Here is a 21,692-nt window from a genome sequence, read left to right as displayed (position 1 = left end):
AATTTTCAAAGCAATCAAAACAGCGGTTTTCGAGATATTAATTCTTGACCAATTTCACATTTTGTAAGCTCATTTGCATAATTTTGGCAATGCAGACTTCATTTGAACAAAATCCCATCTATTGCCCAGGATGCATCCACACACCAAATACCAAGCTGAAATGTGCAGCGGTTTGCATGTTTTTGATGTTGACGGACATATTGTACGTATGTACATACTTACATACATACATACATACACCACACATACATACAGATGCCATCAACTTCAGCTTATACAATAAACTCACATTGGCATAACCAAATGTGAGCTAAAAATGCAGTATTTTGTGCACATACACATTGTAATCATCCATGAAATAAGGATGATGCCATTTATTTGAATGCACCCACATGATAGCCAACAGTATGTTGTCATAATCTTTATTTTCTCTGTCACATGATTGGTTTTTGAAAATGGCGGGAAATCTAAAATGATGGTAAAACGTTTGAATTTACATGCCACTCAGGGACAGATATTTGGACTTCCAAACTTTAACAAATCTTTTCTGTGATCTGCCACTTGTGGATGTTCATTTTAAAGCTCTTGGAGTAAAAAATAATTTTACAATCTTAGTTTTTCAAGTCCAAAATGTTATTTTCCCCATGGAGGTATTAAACACAGGGATGGTGGCCATTTTGAATTTTAACCCTTTCACCCCCAGTTCCCTGTATACAGGTCCAACTTTACCATAGAAAACAATGGATTTGGGACAAACCATGGTGGTGAAAGGGTTAAATGTCAGTAGATGTTAGGTAATTTTTCATTCTAGTAACAAAATTTGCATGGTGACCACAGATTTTTATTCTACATTTGGTAAGAGTATGGCTGAAAGTTTCATTAGGAAAGTTTGAGCAAAATTTAAGTCTTTCACTGTCACTGCACATACTACTGCTGATATAAGATCTATGTCTGGGTGGATTTCTTTGCTGTTACAAAAACTTGCTGTCCTGAACAATTTTTTTTTTCAATATAAATGACCTAGCAGCTGCTGATATAGCTCTGTTATTAGATTTTGCTCAAAACAACAATAACAGTATTACTACAGCACTATAAAACTAAATTCAAAGAAAACTGATGTGGATGGAAAAAAACTGCAACTTTTCTTTCACACAAATTTGTCAAATAGTGTGTTGTTCCATCATATGTGAAGAAAGTTGTCCGTGGATATGCTTTCTTTTATGTATGTACTAGCCTTAGAGCATATTGACCTTGTACTGAAGAAAAGCACAAATTTGTAATTACTAGTACCAAATAAAAAGAAATTATGAACATAAAATTTATGATGTATCCCTAGGAAGCTGAATACAGAATTTCAAAGCTCTAAGACTAGTGGTATCAAATATAATATTTTGAATGGTATTTGAGGTCTCAGAAAAGTATATTTTGAAGAAAATTGAGCACAATAAGAAAAACATGTAAAATTTATGCTAATTTATTCACAACTTGGTAAGGCCATCCATTAAGAAGCTGCCTAGCAAATTTCAAATTTGTACCAACAGACACAAAGACAATGTTTTGACCTAATATGACAAAACCGGTCTCAAAAATATGCAAATGCAAATTTCATCATGATTAAATAAACTGATAATCCATCCCTTGAAGTTTCAAACCACATTTGATTATTACTGGGTACTGTGAAAAGTTCTTTTGAAGAAAATAGGGCAAAAATGAATCATTCTCGAACATCTGGATATGCATATTTTATGGTAATTTCAACATTAGTGAATGGGGTGTCTTAGAAGATGCAAATTGAATTTTAAAGCTGTGAGATCAATGGATATGAAAAAACAATGTTTTGACCAAAAATGATATAATAATGCAAAAAATTTGCACATGCAAATTTCATCACCCTTTGCACAAAACTGAATGAGATCATCCCTGGGAAATTACAAACAAAATTTGACGATTTTTGAAAAGTGAGCAAAAAGTATAAAACATTTTTTAAAAATTTGAATATGCAAATTTTCTGATGATGTATGTAACATTTGATGAGGTAATTGTAAGAGACTATGTTTCATTTAAATACTATCATACCACTAAAAAATGTTTGGCCAAAAATGAGATTTTCAGACATAAAAATTTGCATATGTAAATTTCCTCATATGGTGGATGCTGATGGAAAATCAAACTATCTACATAGCTCTGCATTGCTGACAGTGCAGCTAATACAAAAAAGACAATGTGTTGGACTCAAATACAACACAAAATAAATAATGATATAAATTGTGACCAATCTTTTATATTCGAAGTGTAAAGGTTCAACTAAGAAAAACAATTGCAATGATTAATGTAGGATGAGTTGGAACCAGTTAAGCTTCTGCTTTGACAACAGTTGGAGAATTTGAAACTTGCTCAGTGGAATCCACCGCTTGAACACAACGCCAAAGTCCATATGTCTTGCCAACTGTGGTTTGCCAAAGTCGCAATGTACCATCTTCAGAACCACTGGCATATATTTCACCATCAGGAGAGAAACGTACACAATGAACTGGACCAAAATGTCCTTTATAGGATTCTGTGAAAAAAGAAAAGTATGATTTTACTGTACTCATCAAAATATTGACCATAAGCTCCTCCCCTCCTTTTTAGAGCATTTTTGAAATGCAGTTCATCCATGAATAAGCCTTTCTCTACCCTTCTTAAACTCAAATATGGAATTAAAAATCAGCAATAGAATGGCTTAATCAATCTGATATGTGAAGTTGTGATCAATCTTGTATGTGAAATTGCGGCTGACTAACCATCTGTAGATACAGAAGAAATCTTCATTGGGTGGTATTAATGTTACAGACACCACAAATCATGGCAGTGGTACTTGTGTGTGAAAGTCCATGAATCAATGGCAGTGGTACTTGTGTGTGTGAAAGTCCATGGAATCAATGGTAGTGGCACTTGTGTGTGAAAGCCAATGAATCAATGGCAGTGGTACTTGTGTGTGAAAGTCCATGGAATCAATGGCAGTGGTACTTGTGTGTGAAAGTCCATGAATCAATGGCAGTGGTACTTAGTGTGTGAAAGTCCATGGAATCAATGGCAGTGGTACTTGTGTGTGAAAGTCCATGAATCAATGGCAGTGGTACTTAGTGTGTGAAAGTCCATGGAATCAATGGCAGTGGTACTTGTGTGTGAAAGTCCATGAATCAATGGCAGTGGTACTTAGTGTGTGAAAGTCCATGGAATCAATGGCAGTGGTACTTGTGTGTGTGAAAGTCCATGTATCAATGGCAGTGGTACTTGTGTGTGAAAGTCCATGGAATCAATGGCAGTGGTACTTGTGTCTTAAAGTCCATGAATCAATGTCAGTAATACTTGGTGTGTGATAGTCCATGAATCAATGGCAGTGGTACTTGGTGTGTGAAAGTCCATGAATCAATGGCAGTGGTACTTAAGTGTGAAAGTCCATGATTCAATGGCAGTGGTACTTGGTGTGTGATAGTCCATGAATCAATGGTAGTGGTACTTGTGTGTCCATGAATCAATGGCAGTAATACTTGGTGTGTGAAAGTCCATGAATCAATGGCAGTGGTACTTATTGTGTGAAAGCCCATTAATCAATGGTAGTGGTACTTCGTGTGTGAAAGTCCATTAATCGATGGCAGTGGTACTTGTGTGTGAAAGTCCATGAATCAATGGCAGTGGTACTTGTGTGTGAAAGTCCATGAATCAATGGCAGTGGTACTTGTGTGTGAAAGTCCATGAATCAATGGCAGTGGTACTTAGTGTGTGAAAGTCCATGAATCAATGGTAGTGGTACTTATTGTGTGAAAGCCCATGAATCAATGGTAGTGGTACGTACTTGGTGTGTGAAAGTCTATGAATCAATGGCAGTGGTACTTGTGTGTGAAAGTCCATGAATCAATGGCAGTGGTACTTGGTGTGTGAAAGTCCATGAATCAATGGTAGTGGTACTTGTGTGTGAAAGTCCATGAATCAATGGTAGTGGTACTTATTTGTGAAAGTCCATGAATCAATGGTAGTGGTACTTGTGTGTGAAAGTCCATGAATCAATGGCAGTGGTACTTGAGTGTGAAAGTCATGAATCAATGGCAGTGGTACTTGTGTGTGAAAGTCCATGAATCAATGGTAGTGGTACTTATGTGTGAAAGTCCATGAATCAATGGTAGTGGTACTTGTGTGAAAGTCCATGAATCAATGGCAGTGGTACTTGAGTGTGACAGTCATGAATCAATGGTAGTGGTACTTGTGTGTGAAAGTCCATGAATCAATGGCAGTTGTACTTAGTGTGTGAAAGTCCATGAATCAATGGTAGTGGTACTTGTTGTGAAAGTCCATGAATCAATGGCAGTGGTATTTGAGTGTGACAGTCATGAATCAATGGTAGTGGTACTTGTGTGTGAAAGTCCATGAATCAATGGCAGTGGTACTTATTGTGTGAAAGTCCATGAATCAATGGTAGTAGTACTTGTGTGTGAAAGTCCATGAATCAATGGCAGTGGTACTTGGTGTGTGATAGTCCATGAATCAATGGCAGTGGTACTTGAGTGTGAAAGTCATGAATCAATGGCAGTGGTACTTGTGTGTGAAAGTCCATGAATCAATGGTAGTGTACTTGAGTGTGAAAGTCATGAATCAATGGCAGTGGTACTTGTGTGTGAAAGTCCATTAATCAATGGCAGTGGTACTTGTGTGTGAAAGTCTATGAATCAATGGCAGTGGTACTTGTGTGTGAAAGCCCATGAATCAAAGGTAGTGGCACTTGTTTGTGTGTGTGTGTGAAAGGTGAGTTATTACAAGGAGAATATTTACAAGGGATGTGCAAGGTTTAGTAAAGTATAATGAATCATTATAGTTTATAAAATTACTTTTTCATATCAAAGAAACTGGTAAAGGTGTTGACATAACGCAACAATATTGAAGCTCTTCTAATGGAATATAATGGAACATGACGTAACAAGATCTTTAAGAAGGCTGACTTTTCATCAGCTTTATCTCTGAACAAGCTCAATAACTGAACACAACTGCAAAGCATTAAAATGGCATAAACAGTTATACAGATGACCACAAAGACGAGAACCAGTGATTGAGGACAGACGCTTTTTAAACAAGCGACCTAGCGGCCGATACAACTCCGCTGTGTTTATGTAGAGAGTAACTATTTTTGACACATGTTGATGAAGAAGGTGGAAATCTTTGATAGCTCAATGCAATGGCCAGAAAAAAGTGGCTAAAATAAGCTGCAAAAATACACAATTTCATCATACTTTGAATATATCACATCGGATCATCCCTAAGAACATGTCAACCAAAGCTATCCGATGAGTAGTTTTTTGAGAATGAAATTTTCTGACCAAAAATGGCAACATTGCCCCAAAAATACAAAATTACAGATTTCATCAGAAATTCAATATATATTACTTAGCTCATCTGTAGAAACCTGTATACCAAATTTCAAAGCTATCAGAACAGTACTTTTTGAGAAACACACTTTTTGACCAAAAATGACAAAAAATTGCCCCAAAATTACAAAATAACTGATTTCATCATAATTTCAATAAATATCATTAAGGTGATCTGTAGGAACCTGTATACCAAATTGCAAAGCTATCAGATGAGTAGTTTTGGAAATATACATGTTTTGACCAAAAATGGAAAAAATTAACCCAAAATTTCAAAATTGCAGATTTCATCATAATTTCAATAAATATCATTAAGTTTATCTGTAGGAACCTGTATACCAAATTTCAAAGCTATCAGATGAGCAGTTTGGAAATACACATTTTTTGACCAAAAATGGCAAAAATTGCCCCAAAAATACAAAATAACAGATTTCATCAGAAATTCAATATATATTACTAAGTTCATCTATAGAAACCTGTATACCAAATTTCAAAACTATCAGACCAGTACTTTTTGAAAAAAACATTTTTTGACCAAAAATGGCAAAAATTGTCTTAAAAATGCAAATTTGCATATTTCTGCACAATTTGAACAAATCTGAAATAGATCATTCCTAGGGACATATGTACCAAATATCAAAGCTATCTGACTTGTAGTTTTGAAGAAGAAGATTTTTAAAGATTTTTTTACCAAAAATGACAAAAATTGCCTTAAAAATACAAATATGCAAATTTCACCACGATTTGAACAAATCTGACTGTAGTCACCCTAAGTAAACTGCATATTAAATTTAAAAGCAATCGGACAAGCGGTTTCAGAGAAGAAGATTTTTTTACCAAAAACAGCAGAAAATGCCCCAAAAATACAAATATGCAAATATCACCACAATTTGAACAAACTTAAGTGAGGTCACCCCAAGTGAACTGCATATAAAATTTCAAAGCAATTGGACTTGCGGTTTCAGAGGAGAAGGCAATTGTTGACGGACGACGACGGAAAATCAACCTATTTGATAAGCTCCGCGTCGCTGACAGCGGAGCTAATAACTTTATGTGTACAAAATATCTTACCTAGTTCTTGACCATTTGTGTAATCATATTTATATATTTTAAAATCTTCACCTCCAGCTAGGAAGCAATGTTTGTCAGGATGTAAGGAAGCTGAGTACACGGGAGCAGGTGCTGTGTAGGATTTCACTTTTTCAAGACTACAATAAAGAATACAGGCAGAAAACATTGGAAAGGTTGCTTTTAATATCATCCAAAAATCCTTTTGCAATTAAATGGTCTGTGTATGCTATATTCAGTGTACAGTGTACAGTAGAGAAGGAACTGGAATTGATCAAACATAACCACAATAACTAGATGTCAGTGCTCACATGATAATTCTTCATAGAAAAGCTACATGGTAAAAATACCTTCAACAGATAGTTCAAAAGTGAACCAGATATGAACTGAATGTGCTTACGTGTTTTACAACAGGTGCATTACTGTCGTATGCAGATAAGAATGGACAGTGAAATTGATCTAAATGTTATCACACTTGTGTAATTGGTTTGTAAAGTTGTTTCAAAATTTACTACAGGATCGGTAACTTTAGTTGAGTTGCAGCAAACAACAGACGGATGATAGTGTTGTTTCACAGTAGGCTTCTGCTGTAATTGTTGATATAAAGCAATAAAGTAGACACTGATTAGTGTCTGTGTGTGTAGGGTAAAGATTTCCTGACTTTCTATCCCTGTACATTTCGACAACTTCCTCACTTATTACTTCTGGCGTATGTGTACACCTCTTTTCCTGTAAATCCTGATTTTTTTTGCCAAAGAAGTTCTACGATGCAAAGGCAACAAGATTCTAATGACAACTAGACTCTGACTTGGCTGTGATACAATGTAACTCAAAGCAGCTTATAAGGAATGTAATATGAGTCTGTGTATGTGAAGTGCACTTCAAAGTGTACTCCCTGGTGTGTGTTTATTATGGGTCCATAAAAGCTCTTTGATTTTCACCTGTCACATGTCAGTGCAACTTCTGAGGCAAGTTTTGGAACAACTTTACAAACCGATTACACAAGTGTGGCAACATTTGGATCAATTTCACTGTCCACTCTTATCTGCATACCAGTGTAATAGTAGTACACTTCACAGAATGTTGGATATCCAGTAAACAGACTTGAAAATTTTAGCATTTACTTAACACAACCACTTGACCTGCTAATGTGACCTCTGAATGGAAGGAATGATGTATACAGATTTTGAGTTTGACAAAATTACAAACTTAGTTATCAAGCATTGAAATTGACTGCTGATGACACGACATGTTACTATTGACATTTATCAGACACTACTGGATGCATGAAATAATACATTATTACATATGTACCACAGTTTACTTGCATCGAAGCGCGCGCGTACTACCGGTATTTGCACTGCAGTGCAATACCGAAAACATTATGCCATACCTTTATGTTAATGAGTATTTACCAATTTTGACCCGGAACTACTTATGTTTGTAAACACAAAAAATGTCGTCTACAAGATTTCGTTTCACTTTGGTTCGATGCTTGTTATAGTAAAATGCATGACATTACCGATTAAAAACTACGACAAAGAAAATTGCATGTACTTATTATAGTGTGATGATGATTTTTATTATCCGGAAGAGCAGTTAGTTTGTCAGCGAAGCAAAAACATTGACAACGGGCGACGTCCGTTTCTAGCTCCATAGATACACGGTGGCCGGCCGCCGTATCACGGCGGCCATTATACATCGAAACACACGTAACTGCGGGCGCAGCGGAGCCAGTTAAACAGTTAACATTTTCAAAGACGTTTTTGCCAGTCGTTTTCTTACCGGACATTCCCTGTTTACAATAAAAAGTCACTTTTGCATGCAGTTTATTCTGTGCTTGTGTGTCCTACACGCTATTGAAAACAGAGACTGAGTGAGCGCTTGTGTGCCGCGGCCTGGTGAACACTGAAATTTGATCGTTCGACAAGTTACGTTTGCCGTATCTAACTCTTAAATTTCCCATAAAAATCTTCGAACTGTTATTTGTATCGATCATTTAGAAGAATTTCAAGCTCAAAATGTGAAAAAATCAAAAGCGTTCCACGTTCAAAGTTCTCTTCGTTTGGCTATCTATGGCATGTTGCTACGTATGTGTGAGCGATCGCAAGCAGAGTTCAAGCCCTCCGACGTTCCTCTTACGTCATCCTTAATAAACAAGTAAACAATAGTTTAGCCAATCAAAATGGAGGGTGTGGCGGCGTTGACCAATGAAAAGTGAAATCTGATTCGATGCCTCATTACAGTATGTCAATGTTATATAACTCCGCAAGGTCACCCTGAAGCTTTGACAGACAAGTAGTACACGACTATCGTCGATTCTCTCGACAAATGATGCAAATAAAAGATAGAACATATGTAATAATAACAGAACCCCATGGCCTGTGAGTGCAAGCGCGCCATACTAGCGGTATTTGCACTCGTGCTGCGGTGAATTTGGCTGTCCTTTCACTCGCTTCGCTCGTGAAAGGACTGCCGCCGAATACACCGCAGCACTCGTGCAAATACCGCTAGTACGGCGCGCTTGCACTCACAGGCCATGGGGTTCTGTCATAGTATGACATGAATTACTGCATACTTTTTGACTGTTATGAAGTTGTGTAAAACAATTGTACCTTTGACCTGTCTCATTTAAGGGGAGAACCATTTGATTTCGGGGGCGGGGAGGGTATGGAGGAAGTGGGTATGGGAGCAAATTTTTTTTTCCTGTCAGAGTGACAGCAATTTTTTTTTCTACTGTCAGACCTGCATCAAGTTTTTTTTTCAAAATGGAGTAGCAGTGCAAATTTTTTTTTATGGTCATCAAGTTTGTAATGCGTTGTATATAAGAGAGTCGTCATTATTTACGGCCTGAAACTCTAAATTTCGAGTGACCCCCTCGCCAACCATGATGAATTTAAGTAACCTCCCTCTCTAACTCTGAAATTTTGACTGATCCCCCAACTTAGAAAAGTTAAATACCAATACATGTTAATTGTAAAATTTACAAAGTACAGCAATGGTAAAGACCTTTCAAATCCTGATGTACCCTGCTAGACTATCATCAGTTATCTCATGATGGTTCAAAAAAGGTGAACCCATCAAAATGAAATTCAAAGTCACAATAAAAAAAAAGATATAAAAGCTCACGCAGTATCTAACCATGTAGTATATTGTTTAATTTGGATGGGTATTATGACTTGGATTTCACTAGGATATCTGACCGGGCAGAATTTGTAAGTACAGGGGGAGAACACGCGAGAGGCTTAGGGGGAAAGTGTCACAGGGGCTTTCCCCTATCTTGCATGGAAATTTTTAAGATATTGATGTGTGCAATGGTGCAGTCTGGTGCAATCTGAGAGGTGTTTTTTTAATTTTTTTACTAAGTTAAACTGTTAGAATACCCAAGGGGAGAGCACGAGAGGGGGGTCCCCCCTCTCGTATTGGAAATTTTGAGAAATTGATGTGTTTAATGGTGCAATCTGAGAGGAGTTTCAGTTTATTTTGCACTCGGTAAAACTGTTTGAAAATGACATTGAACACTGATATTTTTTACATTTTTTGCATGATCAGTGTTTGAGTCACAATATTCAACAACCAAACAATGACAATACAATTTGTGAAAAACAGTTCTGTTTGCCAGAGACTGAAGACAAACAGGAATGGAAAATCTGTGACCTTCTTGTGTCATTTCTCCAGCTGCCAGCTTCTAATGAAAAACCTGAATATGGTATGTTTAACTGTCAAAATGGTCATTGAACTGAGGTAAATTAAAACATATGTTTCTGTGATAATAAGGGATGAATTCACAACAGTTCAGTTTTGTCCTAGATCCTGTGAAAATTTTGAGAAATTGATCTGACCGGGCAGAATTTGTAAGTACAGGGGGAGAACACGCGAGAGGCTTAGGGGGAAAGTGTCACAGGGGCTTTCCCCTATCTTGCATGGAAATTTTTAAGATATTGATGTGTGCAATGGTGCAGTGTTGTGCAATCCGAGAGGTATTTTCAATTTGTCTTTTACCAGTAAAACTGTCAGAAGACCCAATAGGGAGAGCACGAGAGGGGGGTGCCCCCCCCTCTCACATTGAAAATTTTGAGAAATGGATGTGTGCAATGGTGCAATCTGAGATGTTTCAATTTATTTCGCACAAAATAATTGAGTAACCCCGCCCCCCTTCTTCCTCTCCACATTTTGAGTAATGCCCCCTAACGCCCCCTAACATTTTGAGTAACGCTCGATGTAAGTTCTCAGGGAAGATGTTATCTCTTGTGGTCAGAAAAACAAGGCTCATACATTGTATTTCATTATATTTGTTGTTCCTCAATTTTTCATTGCCAACTTGTACATCTTTCTAACATATTTATATTGAGAGAATACTATATTAGTTTTAAAACTAGTTTATTGACTCCTGTCTTGTGTTTTAAATTTTCACAATTTACAGAAGTCAAATAGTCCCCTTTAGATAGTGCCTATGCCATTGAGATATTGCAACGGAAATCCTGAAATACGATTTCTTGGGTCAGAAAAGGGAAGGAAAACATTGAGTGTACTGAGGTGTTAAGTAGTAAACCTATATAGTGCATGCTTATATCATAAGTGCTGGGAAAAAACATAAGAATTGCTTATGGTAAAAACTTTTGCGCCGCCGGCAGAGAATACATGAGAATAAGGTTTCCAAATTTTGCTAATTTCTGGTGCATTGTGACAATTTTTTTTTCACTTGTGTCTGTTATGACAATTTTTTTTTTCTCAGGCCATGTCAGGATCAATTTTTTTTTTTTCTATCTCACCTGGTAACAAATTTTTTTTTCTCAAAATCCTCCATACCCCCCCCGAAATCAAATGGTTCTCCCCTAAAGCGACAAAACAACGAGCAAGGAGATGTTACACAACATTTGCAGACCTCAGGATAATCACTAACCAAAACACAAGAACAAAGACAGACATTGTATATTCTGACAGCAAGTCAATTGACAGCAAGTCAATTGAGCACTGACGCGGAATGGCAGACAGACTACTGATTATTCAGACTAGATGTGTATACTGTCTACTACCGGAGTAACTATCTCTGACGAGGATTAATTGTATTATGTTTTTCAATATTCCTGTCAATTAACCCAATTCATACCAATATAATCGACAACCATGTGAGGCGCGTAATAAGAACAATCAGATATCTGTTATATCATTATATGTAGCAGGTTTCATCAACTTTCACACTGTACTCTCAGGGTTAAATCACCAATTACAAAACTTTGTTTAATATGTAAATGAGCTAATTATTAACTAACACGCCCAATGCTCCTCAGTACAATTAAATATTTATCAGATCAATATCTGTAGCAAGTTTCATCAAATGTAATGCTGTAATTTTGGAGTAATATCACTAATTACAAAGTTCATTAAATATGCAAATGAACCCTTAATTAACTCCACACAATTGGATATCTGTCAGATCATTATCTGCAACAGATTTCATCACATTTGATGCAGTTATTTCGGAGTTATATGACTAATTACAAAACTTCATAAAATATGCAAATGAGCTATTTGTTAACTTGAAATTGTCAAATGCTTGTCAGTACAATTAAATATTTATCAGATCAATATTTGTACCAGATTTCACTGACTTGGGCGTTGTAATCTCAGAGTTATATACCTAATTACAAAGTTCATTAAATATGCAAATGAACCCTTAATTAACTTGACTCTACTAAGTGCTTTACACCACAGGTAGACATCAGTCGGATCAGTATCTGTAGCAGAATTCATCAAATTTGGTGCAGTTATATCGGAGCTATATGACTAATTATAAAACTTCATAAAATATGCAAATGAGCTATGTATAAACTTGACACTCCCCAATGCTTCTAAGTATAATTAGATATATATCGGATCAATATTTGTTGAACGTATCATCAAGTTTGGCGCTGGAATTTCAGAGTTATGTCACTAATAACAAAAGTTCATTAAATATGAAAATGAGCAGATAATTGACATGACACTCGCAGTATCATCATAATGTTCTGAGATTGTCATCTGTGAAAAGTTTCATGAAATTTTGTGTGGTATTTCTTGAGATATGTCTACACTGTCATTACCGTCTCCATAGGGAAACCATTGTATGGAAAAAAATGATATTGCATAACTTCATTAATATGCAAGCCACACTAACCAAAATCTAATCAGTTTTTGCAAGTAGCATATGGCACCTGTGAACCAAATCTGACTTGAATCTTTTTAGGCTTTTAGACAGACAGACAAACAGACAGACAGACAGACAGACAGACTCACACACACACACACACACACACACACACACAAGCATGGACAGACAGACATCGCTATGACATTAGCCCACGTGTGAACATGTGAGCTAAAAATTAGTGCCAGGAGCCAGTCAGTGTCAGCAGCAGTCAGTTTGCACAAAGATATGAATTGATGATGTGATATCTTGGCAAAGATTATAACATGTGGAACACATACAAATATACAACAGAACGAATCATTGTTGATGACACAGTCCCCACTTGTTAATGGGTACTTTGATTACAAGTCCTTGGAGAGGATAAGAGTCCTGTTCATTAATTGGGTCAGTGATTAAAGATGAGTTGCATGGTGGTAAAATATAAAACCAATGTGGGCCACAATCATAATTACAAAAGGTCATTAAATAAGTCAATTAGTAATTAATCAACAGGATGCTGCCAAACATTTTTGCATTCTATTATAACACTGACAGATTATCATGTGTACTATATTTCATAAGCGATACCACTAAGTATCAATGAATTGTATCACAGCACTGTTAGATCTACAGCTGAACAAAGTTTAATCAAATTTGATGATGTGTTTATGGACAAATCACTCTTATTAGGAAAGTTCATTTAATATGTACATTAAAAATTAATTGACATGACACTGCATAGTGTCTCTATTCAATGTTAAAGCGATGTGAGCTCAACATCTGTACCAACTTTTATGAAATTTGATCAAAAGTTTCTTGCCACATCAGCCAAATTACAAAAATTCATTAAATATGCAAACAGCAGTTAACTGACATGATACTGCTACTTATATTTGCATGCCATAACACTACTGGAAGATCAACATCTGTACCACGTTTCATCAAATTTGATGCAGCATTTCTAGACAGATCACACTAATTATAAAAGTTCATCAAATATGCAAACTGACAATCAATTGACATGATACTACTTGATGTCTTTGCACAGTATTACTTTACTGAGAGACCAACATCTGTACCAAGTTTCATTAAATTTGATGCAGTATTTCTGGACATATGACAATAATTAGGAAAGTTCATGAAATATGCAAATTAGCAATTAATTTGAACGACACTGATAAATGTCTTCATTCCAATGTTAAAGCAATGTGAGCTTAACATCTGTACCGAGTTTCATGAAATTAGATGAAACCTTTCTTGACATATCAGCCTAATTACGAGAATTCATTAAATATGCAAATCAGTAGTTAATTTACACGATACTACTACATATCTTTGCACACCACTACATCACCAAAAGATCAACATCTGTGCCACGTTTCATCAAATTTGATGCAGCATTTCTAGATATATACTAATTATGAAAGTTCATCAAATATGCAAATATAAGCAATTAATTGACATGATACTTAATGTCTTCACACAGTATTACAGTCCTGAGAGATCAACATCTGCACCATGTTTCATCGAATTTGATGCAATGGTTTTGGAGATAGCTCACTAATTAGAAAAGTTCATTAAATATGCAAATTAGCAATTAATTCCCATGACAGTGCTTGGTGTCTTTGTACACTAGGTGGTGGTGTAAAGCAATCAAAGTCCACATTTCTTGTAAGTACATGTAACTTTTTGTTTGAAAAGAAGTTTTGGAAGTGATTCTTAGAGGTTATTTAAGCAATAAAGCACACCCAGCGACGGTATACCACGAGATTTTGACCCGTGCACGACATATGTGCATGAGCGATAGTGAGTGCATATATGAAGTGAACTGGTCAAAATCGAGTGGTATACCGTCGCTGGTTGTGATTTATTGCTATTATATCATAACACTATATATTGAAATTCTGGCGTGGAACATCAAAAACAGATTTTTGCTCAAGTTAAGAGCTTGCGCATACATTACGGGAAAGCTCCATTAACTTAGGAATACCCTACTTCCCTACTTAGTTATCAAAGTATCAATTTCACAGACCTGCCTTTCCTACAATGGCACCTTGGATAAGATAAACATAACAATGGATAATTCACACCTTGGGGGATTAAAAGTCTTCTGTTTGTCACCCGAGTTGGTCAGGCAAAGACTTGGGTTTCAGGTACCATGCAAGTTAATGCAGTCTTTCCCTAATGTATGCCAGTCGTGGTATATTGCCAATATACAGTGTTCACGCTAGCGCTCGCCACACTCGCAAAATGCGAATAAAACTCTCATTTGGCGAAATTTTTTGAAAGTCATTAGCCACGCTTGCGAATTGAATTTTTTGCCCCCAAAATTGTTTGGACACATCGTTGGATCAATCACCCAACTACGATTACCTCTACACTATTACTTCCGGGTGTTGGAACCGACCCGGATACTCCGTTCACCAGAATAGAATACATTGTATAGGGGTGAGCAAATCCACTACAACGAGCTCACAGGTTAGCAGTTTTTACTGCCGGGCGAGTGATTTTTGGTACCTCTACTAACTGGGCAAGTAATTTTTGGTACCTCTACTAGCCCGATGGGCTAGCATAATGTAGGAGACAGCTGAGGAGAGTACTTAGTAAAGTCGATCGGGAGACAAACAACATGTAGAACCGCATTGCCTGCAGCAAAACAATTGTCAAGAAGCAATTGGAGCGAATTTTACATCAGGAAATTCAGCTTTCAAATACACGGTAAACACGGACACTTTAAGTTGTTGGTTGAAGCTCCACTGAGTCTGCGCATGAGCATTAAAAAGACCACCTAGGTCATTAGAAAAACAAGGGAGACTGGTTTAGCGCAGTGGTAATCAAAACTTCATAGTGGTGAGGGATGATATAAGCACAGTAAAAACATGACAAAGAAGTACATTATTTTTCAGAAGCTTCAAAGCATTCCTTTATAACTAGTAAAGATTTTTTTCTTTCTATAATATAGTTCAGTTAAAACTGAAAAAATACCTTGGAGGTACAGTGGAAATGGCTGTTATTATTTGTACATTAAGCCCTAACATTTTATATGCTTGTATGTTTACTTTCTTAGAAATATTTTCAAGAATATTAATGATACAGTGTGAAATGAAAAATCAATGTTTTCACTTTTTTCAAACCACGTAACTTCTACATGCAAGTGTTTTTTTCCATTCAGACAAGTAAATTTAACCCCCAACTTGCCCGAAGGACAAGTGGATAAAAAAATAAGTATCTATCCCTGCATCATGACCGTCCATGCTTTTTAATACAACACATGCATGTAGTAGTCAACCGCCATTGGACACTGCGATCGCATGCAATGCTATTTTGTGTGGGTTTTGTTTTCGTTGCTGTTGTTGTAATTTCATTTATTTCCGCAATTATTATATGGGTACCAAGGAGCAGAATACTTCCAATGCATAGGGTTATTGTGTTCACAGAGATATTCACATGGAGCTCCCGAGGTTGTAGGAAAGCACAAAAGTATAGTATAGTCATATCATGTATAAACGGTCATGCTCTACGCTAATAAAATAACTGATTTGTATCATCAAAGACAAGGAGAAAAAAGTATGTGGTATCTTGCTATAGTTTTTGGTACACAAGTTATGTTAATTTAGGAAAAATCTTCATGTCAAATGCAATTTTTCCGTCACATTTTGCAGCTGGAGAGCAGGCAGTGAAACCACAAGCCACAGGCAGGCCAGTTGAAACATGCTGGGCTAGCAATTTTTTTGCCTTCTAGCCTGGGGATTAGAGAGTTAGTGACTCAAAAATGATTTGCTCATCCTTGGATTGGGAACCTATACACCTTGAAGTGTGTTTAGAAATGTTCCAGTGACGTCCAAAATTGTTTACTTTGAATAAGAGAGTCACATCAGTTGCACATCTTTGTGTTTTGAGTAAAATATTTGCTTGGCTAATCAATTTTTGCTGTGGCTAATGGTTTTTTGCATCAATTAGCCACACCAGCAGACCGTGGCTAATTTGAAAAAAATCCTAGCGCGAACACTGCAATATATCATGGTTCTTTTCACGTCTCGACCAATCAGATCACTGTATTTGGGACATCAATATATAAGTATGATGTAATACCCAATATTGCATGTTCCTGTGTTGTATCAACATCAGACACGAGACTGACGCAGCACAAATGACACAAATGCTGATATGATGCAAGGAACAGGTAATATTGGGTAATAACCTATTTATTACATACCTATGCCCAGAATCTTACTAATACTTATGAAAAACCTTAAATTTTGAGGCTTTACTTTATTGCGCCTTGCATATAAATATAGAAATATTTGTGTGAACAGGTTTCATTCATAAACTATGAGCTTACCACAAAGTCAACATCACACAAGACATCGCTGCAAGTCCTCCATATCTCAATGACCCTCAAGAAGAAAGACACTGGGATTCAAAATCATCGTACAGAAGGAACAATATGCTATAACAATTGCAACTGATCAAAAACTGTCCTTTACTTTAAATCTCTCCTGATTTTGAGTGGCTTGATCGTTGTACAGCACAGAGAGGAACCGCCATTTTGTTTGTTTACACTGAGAGTTGCCATGTCAACAGGTGTCACGCGTGTGACATCATTGTCACGCCACGTGCTCGCTACCTGTTCGGAGGTAGACCATGCCATGCAAATGGCAGAATGTTTGATACAGTTTGTCTAAAAAATAACAGAACTTTAACAGACAAGTCATTGACAATGACACAGTCCCCACTTGTTAATGGGTACTTCAACCCTTTTCCTGCCAAGTCCATATTTCACCACCAGGTCAAGATGGTTAAAATTAATGAAACACAACATATTCTACATGGTGTATTTTAACATAATACTGTACATTTGAAGGCTATTGAAAACATAAATACTGTTAACTTGATTTTTTTGGACTAAAGATACTATAACAGACCAAGCCAAGTGGGTGAAAATACGTCGTGTTTTGGTTCAAAACCGCTTTTTACTGACTTGGCTGATGGGAAATTGATACTGTCTGGCAGGAAAAGGGTTAATTACAAGTCCTCTGAGAGAACTACTGTAAGCTGCCATACTAATTACAAAAGGTCATTAAAATGAATCAATTAGTAGTTAAGGTTCCAAGACAAGAAATTGACCATTTTAAACTAACAATTCTCTAGTGTTTAATAAGCTCAGAACCCCCGTAAATTGTATATTTTCGGGTAGCCTAGATATAGGGGAACACTTTTGTAACCATAGTGTCACCATTGTTTACATAACTATCACGTGACAGGTAATTTGCATAACCTTTCAAAAATCGGTTTTCCGTATGTTTTGTTTCAATGCTTTGAGATATGTTGCTGAATTTGTGTGAGTGCAAGTTGTCGTGAAGGTCTTCAAAAGTGTGTCTCAGAATTTTTTTAAACCTTCTTAAACTGTTTTTATGCCAGAAAAACTTCCAGAGAAGTGAATTTAACCGTAGTTGATTTCTTTAAAATTGTGCTCCAAAAAAAGTAAGATATAAAAAATCTGAGACACACTTTGGAAGAGTGTTGTGACAGCTTGCATTCCAGCAAGTTTGAGTCAGATATTTTGAAGTATTGAGACAAAACATAGGGAAAACCGATTTTTGAAAGGTTATGCAAATTACCTTGTCACGTGATAGTTATGTAAACAATGGTGACACTGTGGTTACCAAAATGTTCCCCTATATCTAGGCTTTCAGAAAATGTATACTTTACGGGGGTTCTGAGCTTTTTAACCGTTAGAGAATTGTTAGATTAAAAAGGTCAAATTTCTTGTCTTGGAACCAATTAGTAGTTAATTGACAGGATGCTGCCAAACATGTTTGCATCCTATCCTAACACTGACAGATTATCACCGGTACCATATTTCATACAGTTTGATGCAGTACTTTGGACATTATTATTATCATTATTTATTATTATTTATTTATTTAGCCTTCAAAAAGAAGAGAAAAAATACATAATATACCAAAAATAACAAGATACAATACAACAAAACAACGCAGAACAGAGCTAAAACGGCATCAGCAACATGTTAAGAATGTGCCTATTATGTACACCTCTTGTCAATAAAAGACGACGTATACTGTCCGTTAATCCATCCGGAGTAGGAAAAGTCTTCATACTTTTTAATACAGAATTTGAATAATGTTTACGAAGATGTAACGAAAGAAAGAAACATTATGTTTTGCACAGATCTTATTAACATGTGAGAGTAAATCCGTGTGACCGTTCAGATTACCACGAAAATTCATGTTCAAAAGATGCAAATAAAAACAACGAGCACGTGAATTGTCAGCGAAGATTGATTTCAGTAGTTCGAGAGAACTTATCTCTAATGATTTTTCAATAGTCATGACATTGAGCGCTTTTAGGAACTGAGTGCTTCTACAAAATTTGTGAATACCAAAACCAGCTTTGAGCAACTTAGCTTGAGTCTTTTCAACCTCACTCAGAGAAGATTTGGAAACATGTACACAGTTAATACCGTACGTCAGAACTGGCCTAATGGCAGCATTCCATACATAGGCAAGCATATCATATTTACTATTACCATTATGGAAGCCGGCACCTTGAAAACCATAAAATGCCTTTCTGCAAGCATTAATTCTATTCAAAATATGTACATTGGTATTAAGAGATGACAATGTAACACCTAGATAATTCACACTTTCACATTCAGCAAGTCTTACTCCATCCAGAGACCAAAATGGACCAGGAGTAAGACTACACACCGCCAAAAATAACGCAATCTGTTTTCTTTGGATTAAAGCTTAAACCATGTTCTGTAATATATCTCTGAGCAGTATTAATCATATTTTGAAGACCTGTGCTGGTTAGACTAGCTAACATTATGTCATCAGCGTAACAAAAGACATTAAAAGAAACATTACTGATATTGATGCCACCAACACACGCCGTGAGTTCATCAACAAGACCTTGATAGAACAAATTAAAAAGAAAGGGTGATGATAACCCCCCTTGTCGAGTGCCTACAGATACCGTAATTGATTCGCTCAATCTAGAACCCCATTTAATTTGTACATTAAGATGCCTGTACCAGTACACCAACATCAACCAACAGTGATCAGGAATCACATCTATCGCTTTACAAAACAAAATGTCATGAGGTACGGCATCAAATGCACCTTCAGCATCAAGCGAACAGGTATAAACAGGTGAACCTCGTTTAGTACAGTATAAAATGACATCATTTGCAAGTGCAGCAGCAGTAGTGGTTCCTCTGCCGGGTATAAACCCAAATTGTAGATCACTAAATTTGTGATTCCCAGATACATCAAGAATATACAGTTCAAGAATCTTAGAAAAGGTATTTGACAATGTTAATGGCCTATAATGGTTTGGTACAGCAGGATCTAGTGTAGGTTTCTTCAATAATGGAATAAGTACGCCTTTCAAAAAAGACGTAGGAACAATACCAAACCTAAAGCATATTGAAAACATCGCACTTAGATGATAAATAATCTTTGAGTTAATTGCATATTTTAAGTGTTCAGACATGACACCATCAGCCCCTGGTGCACAACCACTCCTGAGTTTCTGAATATATCTCACCAGCATAGTCTCTGACATAACAAAATCGGGAAAAGTAACATTCGAAAGATCATTACATTTTTCAGAAACCTTTTCCGTAGCAGAAGAAATTACATCACTGATATAGTTAGGCCTGCTAAATTTGCAGGTAAAGTGATCATAAAATTTCATTATATCAATACACTTATCAACATCATTTAAAGAACCATCATGTTTCAGCTGACGGATACAATTCCAAAATTTACGTAGGGAACGACAAGAATAAAGTGAATTAAGCATACCAGGTGTACGGTTCAACGTACTGTTCATAGCTGTAGTGCAAGCGTTACGATATGCCTTTTTGGCTGCTTTATAGCACATGTAAATGTGGCCTGTACGAGGCCTATCGCAGGATTTCCAGATATTAAACCAAAAACGTTGCCTATTACGTGATATAAGACAATCATTATTCCACCAATTATTTTTCTTGTAATGCCCTTTGTAACACATGAATTATGTATGATATCAACAATCTCTTTGCACATAGAATCAACAATATCATGGGCATTATCCCTGTTGGTAACATCATCAAGGTTCACAGTTTTTAGTGTCGTTGCTGCATCAGTTACATAATTACTGTAAGCAGAGCGGAGTCTCTCATCTGACCAATTGATAACTGAAAATTTTGGTGCATATACACAATTTGTATCTGTACTACCAACATGAGGTGATCCAAAGGAAAAATTAAGAGTTGTACACAAAGGGAAATGATCACTTACATTTAAAGGAAAGTCGGACATAATTTTACAGTCAGAAATGATATTCAAAGCTGAACTAGAGCAAAAAACATGGTCAATATATGACCTCGCATTGTCATTAAAAAAGGTATACATAGCAGTTTGTGGATAATTGAAATTAGCAACTTGAAATTCATTGCTACATAAGAAATCATACAAAATATAACTATGTTTAGTAAATGGATGTCGACAGTACCAATATTTACCAAGCTGATTACCAATAGGAAGTGAAGCATTCATATCCCCCACAATCATGACAGGAGATGTATCCATAGTATCGATGGATGACTGTAAAATATTTAGTGTTTCACTCAGGAGGTCGATTTGATCAGAGCGACCACTAAAGTATGGCAGATAAACCCCAAAAATCGTTAATAAAATTTTACCATTTGAAATAATTTGTACACCAGAAATTCTATCGGAATCGACAGACAGTGCTCTATAAGATACACCTGGGATTTTCTTTGCGATGAAACCAACGCCACCATAAGGACGCCCGATCGTAGATTCGGTAGGATCAATGCTTGACTTCATGTTTACCCATCTTTTCTTGTCAATAAGCTGAGTATTAAAAGAAGACAATTCCTGGGCTGTAAGCCAATGTTCACAAAGGAATAAAATATCGCAGTTGTGGTCATTGAAAACAGTATCAACTGAATCAAAGGAGGATTTCAAGCCCTTACAATTAAAGGACCAAACTCTAAAATCTTTGATAATACCAAACATGAT

The 21,692-nt window shown here is 36.3% G+C and overlaps 1 protein-coding gene across 1 annotated transcript in view; it reads right to left on the bottom strand.

Moving 5' to 3' along the window:
* Nucleotides 1–1,458: 1,458 nt before the first annotated feature.
* The window catches only part of LOC139151014 (serine-threonine kinase receptor-associated protein-like), an 86,194-nt gene continuing 65,960 nt past the window's right edge, over nt 1,459–21,692 (bottom strand). Inside the window, exons 6-7 of the mRNA XM_070723534.1 lie at nt 6,471–6,607; nt 1,459–2,557 (exon numbers count right to left, since the gene is read on the bottom strand). Coding sequence (XP_070579635.1) covers nt 2,352–2,557; nt 6,471–6,607 — 343 coding nt within the window. The 3' untranslated portion in view covers nt 1,459–2,351. The remainder of the gene's footprint in view (nt 2,558–6,470; nt 6,608–21,692) is intronic.

The sequence above is a fragment of the Ptychodera flava genome, chromosome 2, assembly GCF_041260155.1.
Source record: "Ptychodera flava strain L36383 chromosome 2, AS_Pfla_20210202, whole genome shotgun sequence".
NCBI lineage: Eukaryota > Metazoa > Hemichordata > Enteropneusta > Ptychoderidae > Ptychodera > Ptychodera flava.
Note: the sequence above shows the minus strand (reverse complement) of the source record. Positions and strands in the feature narration are given on the sequence as shown.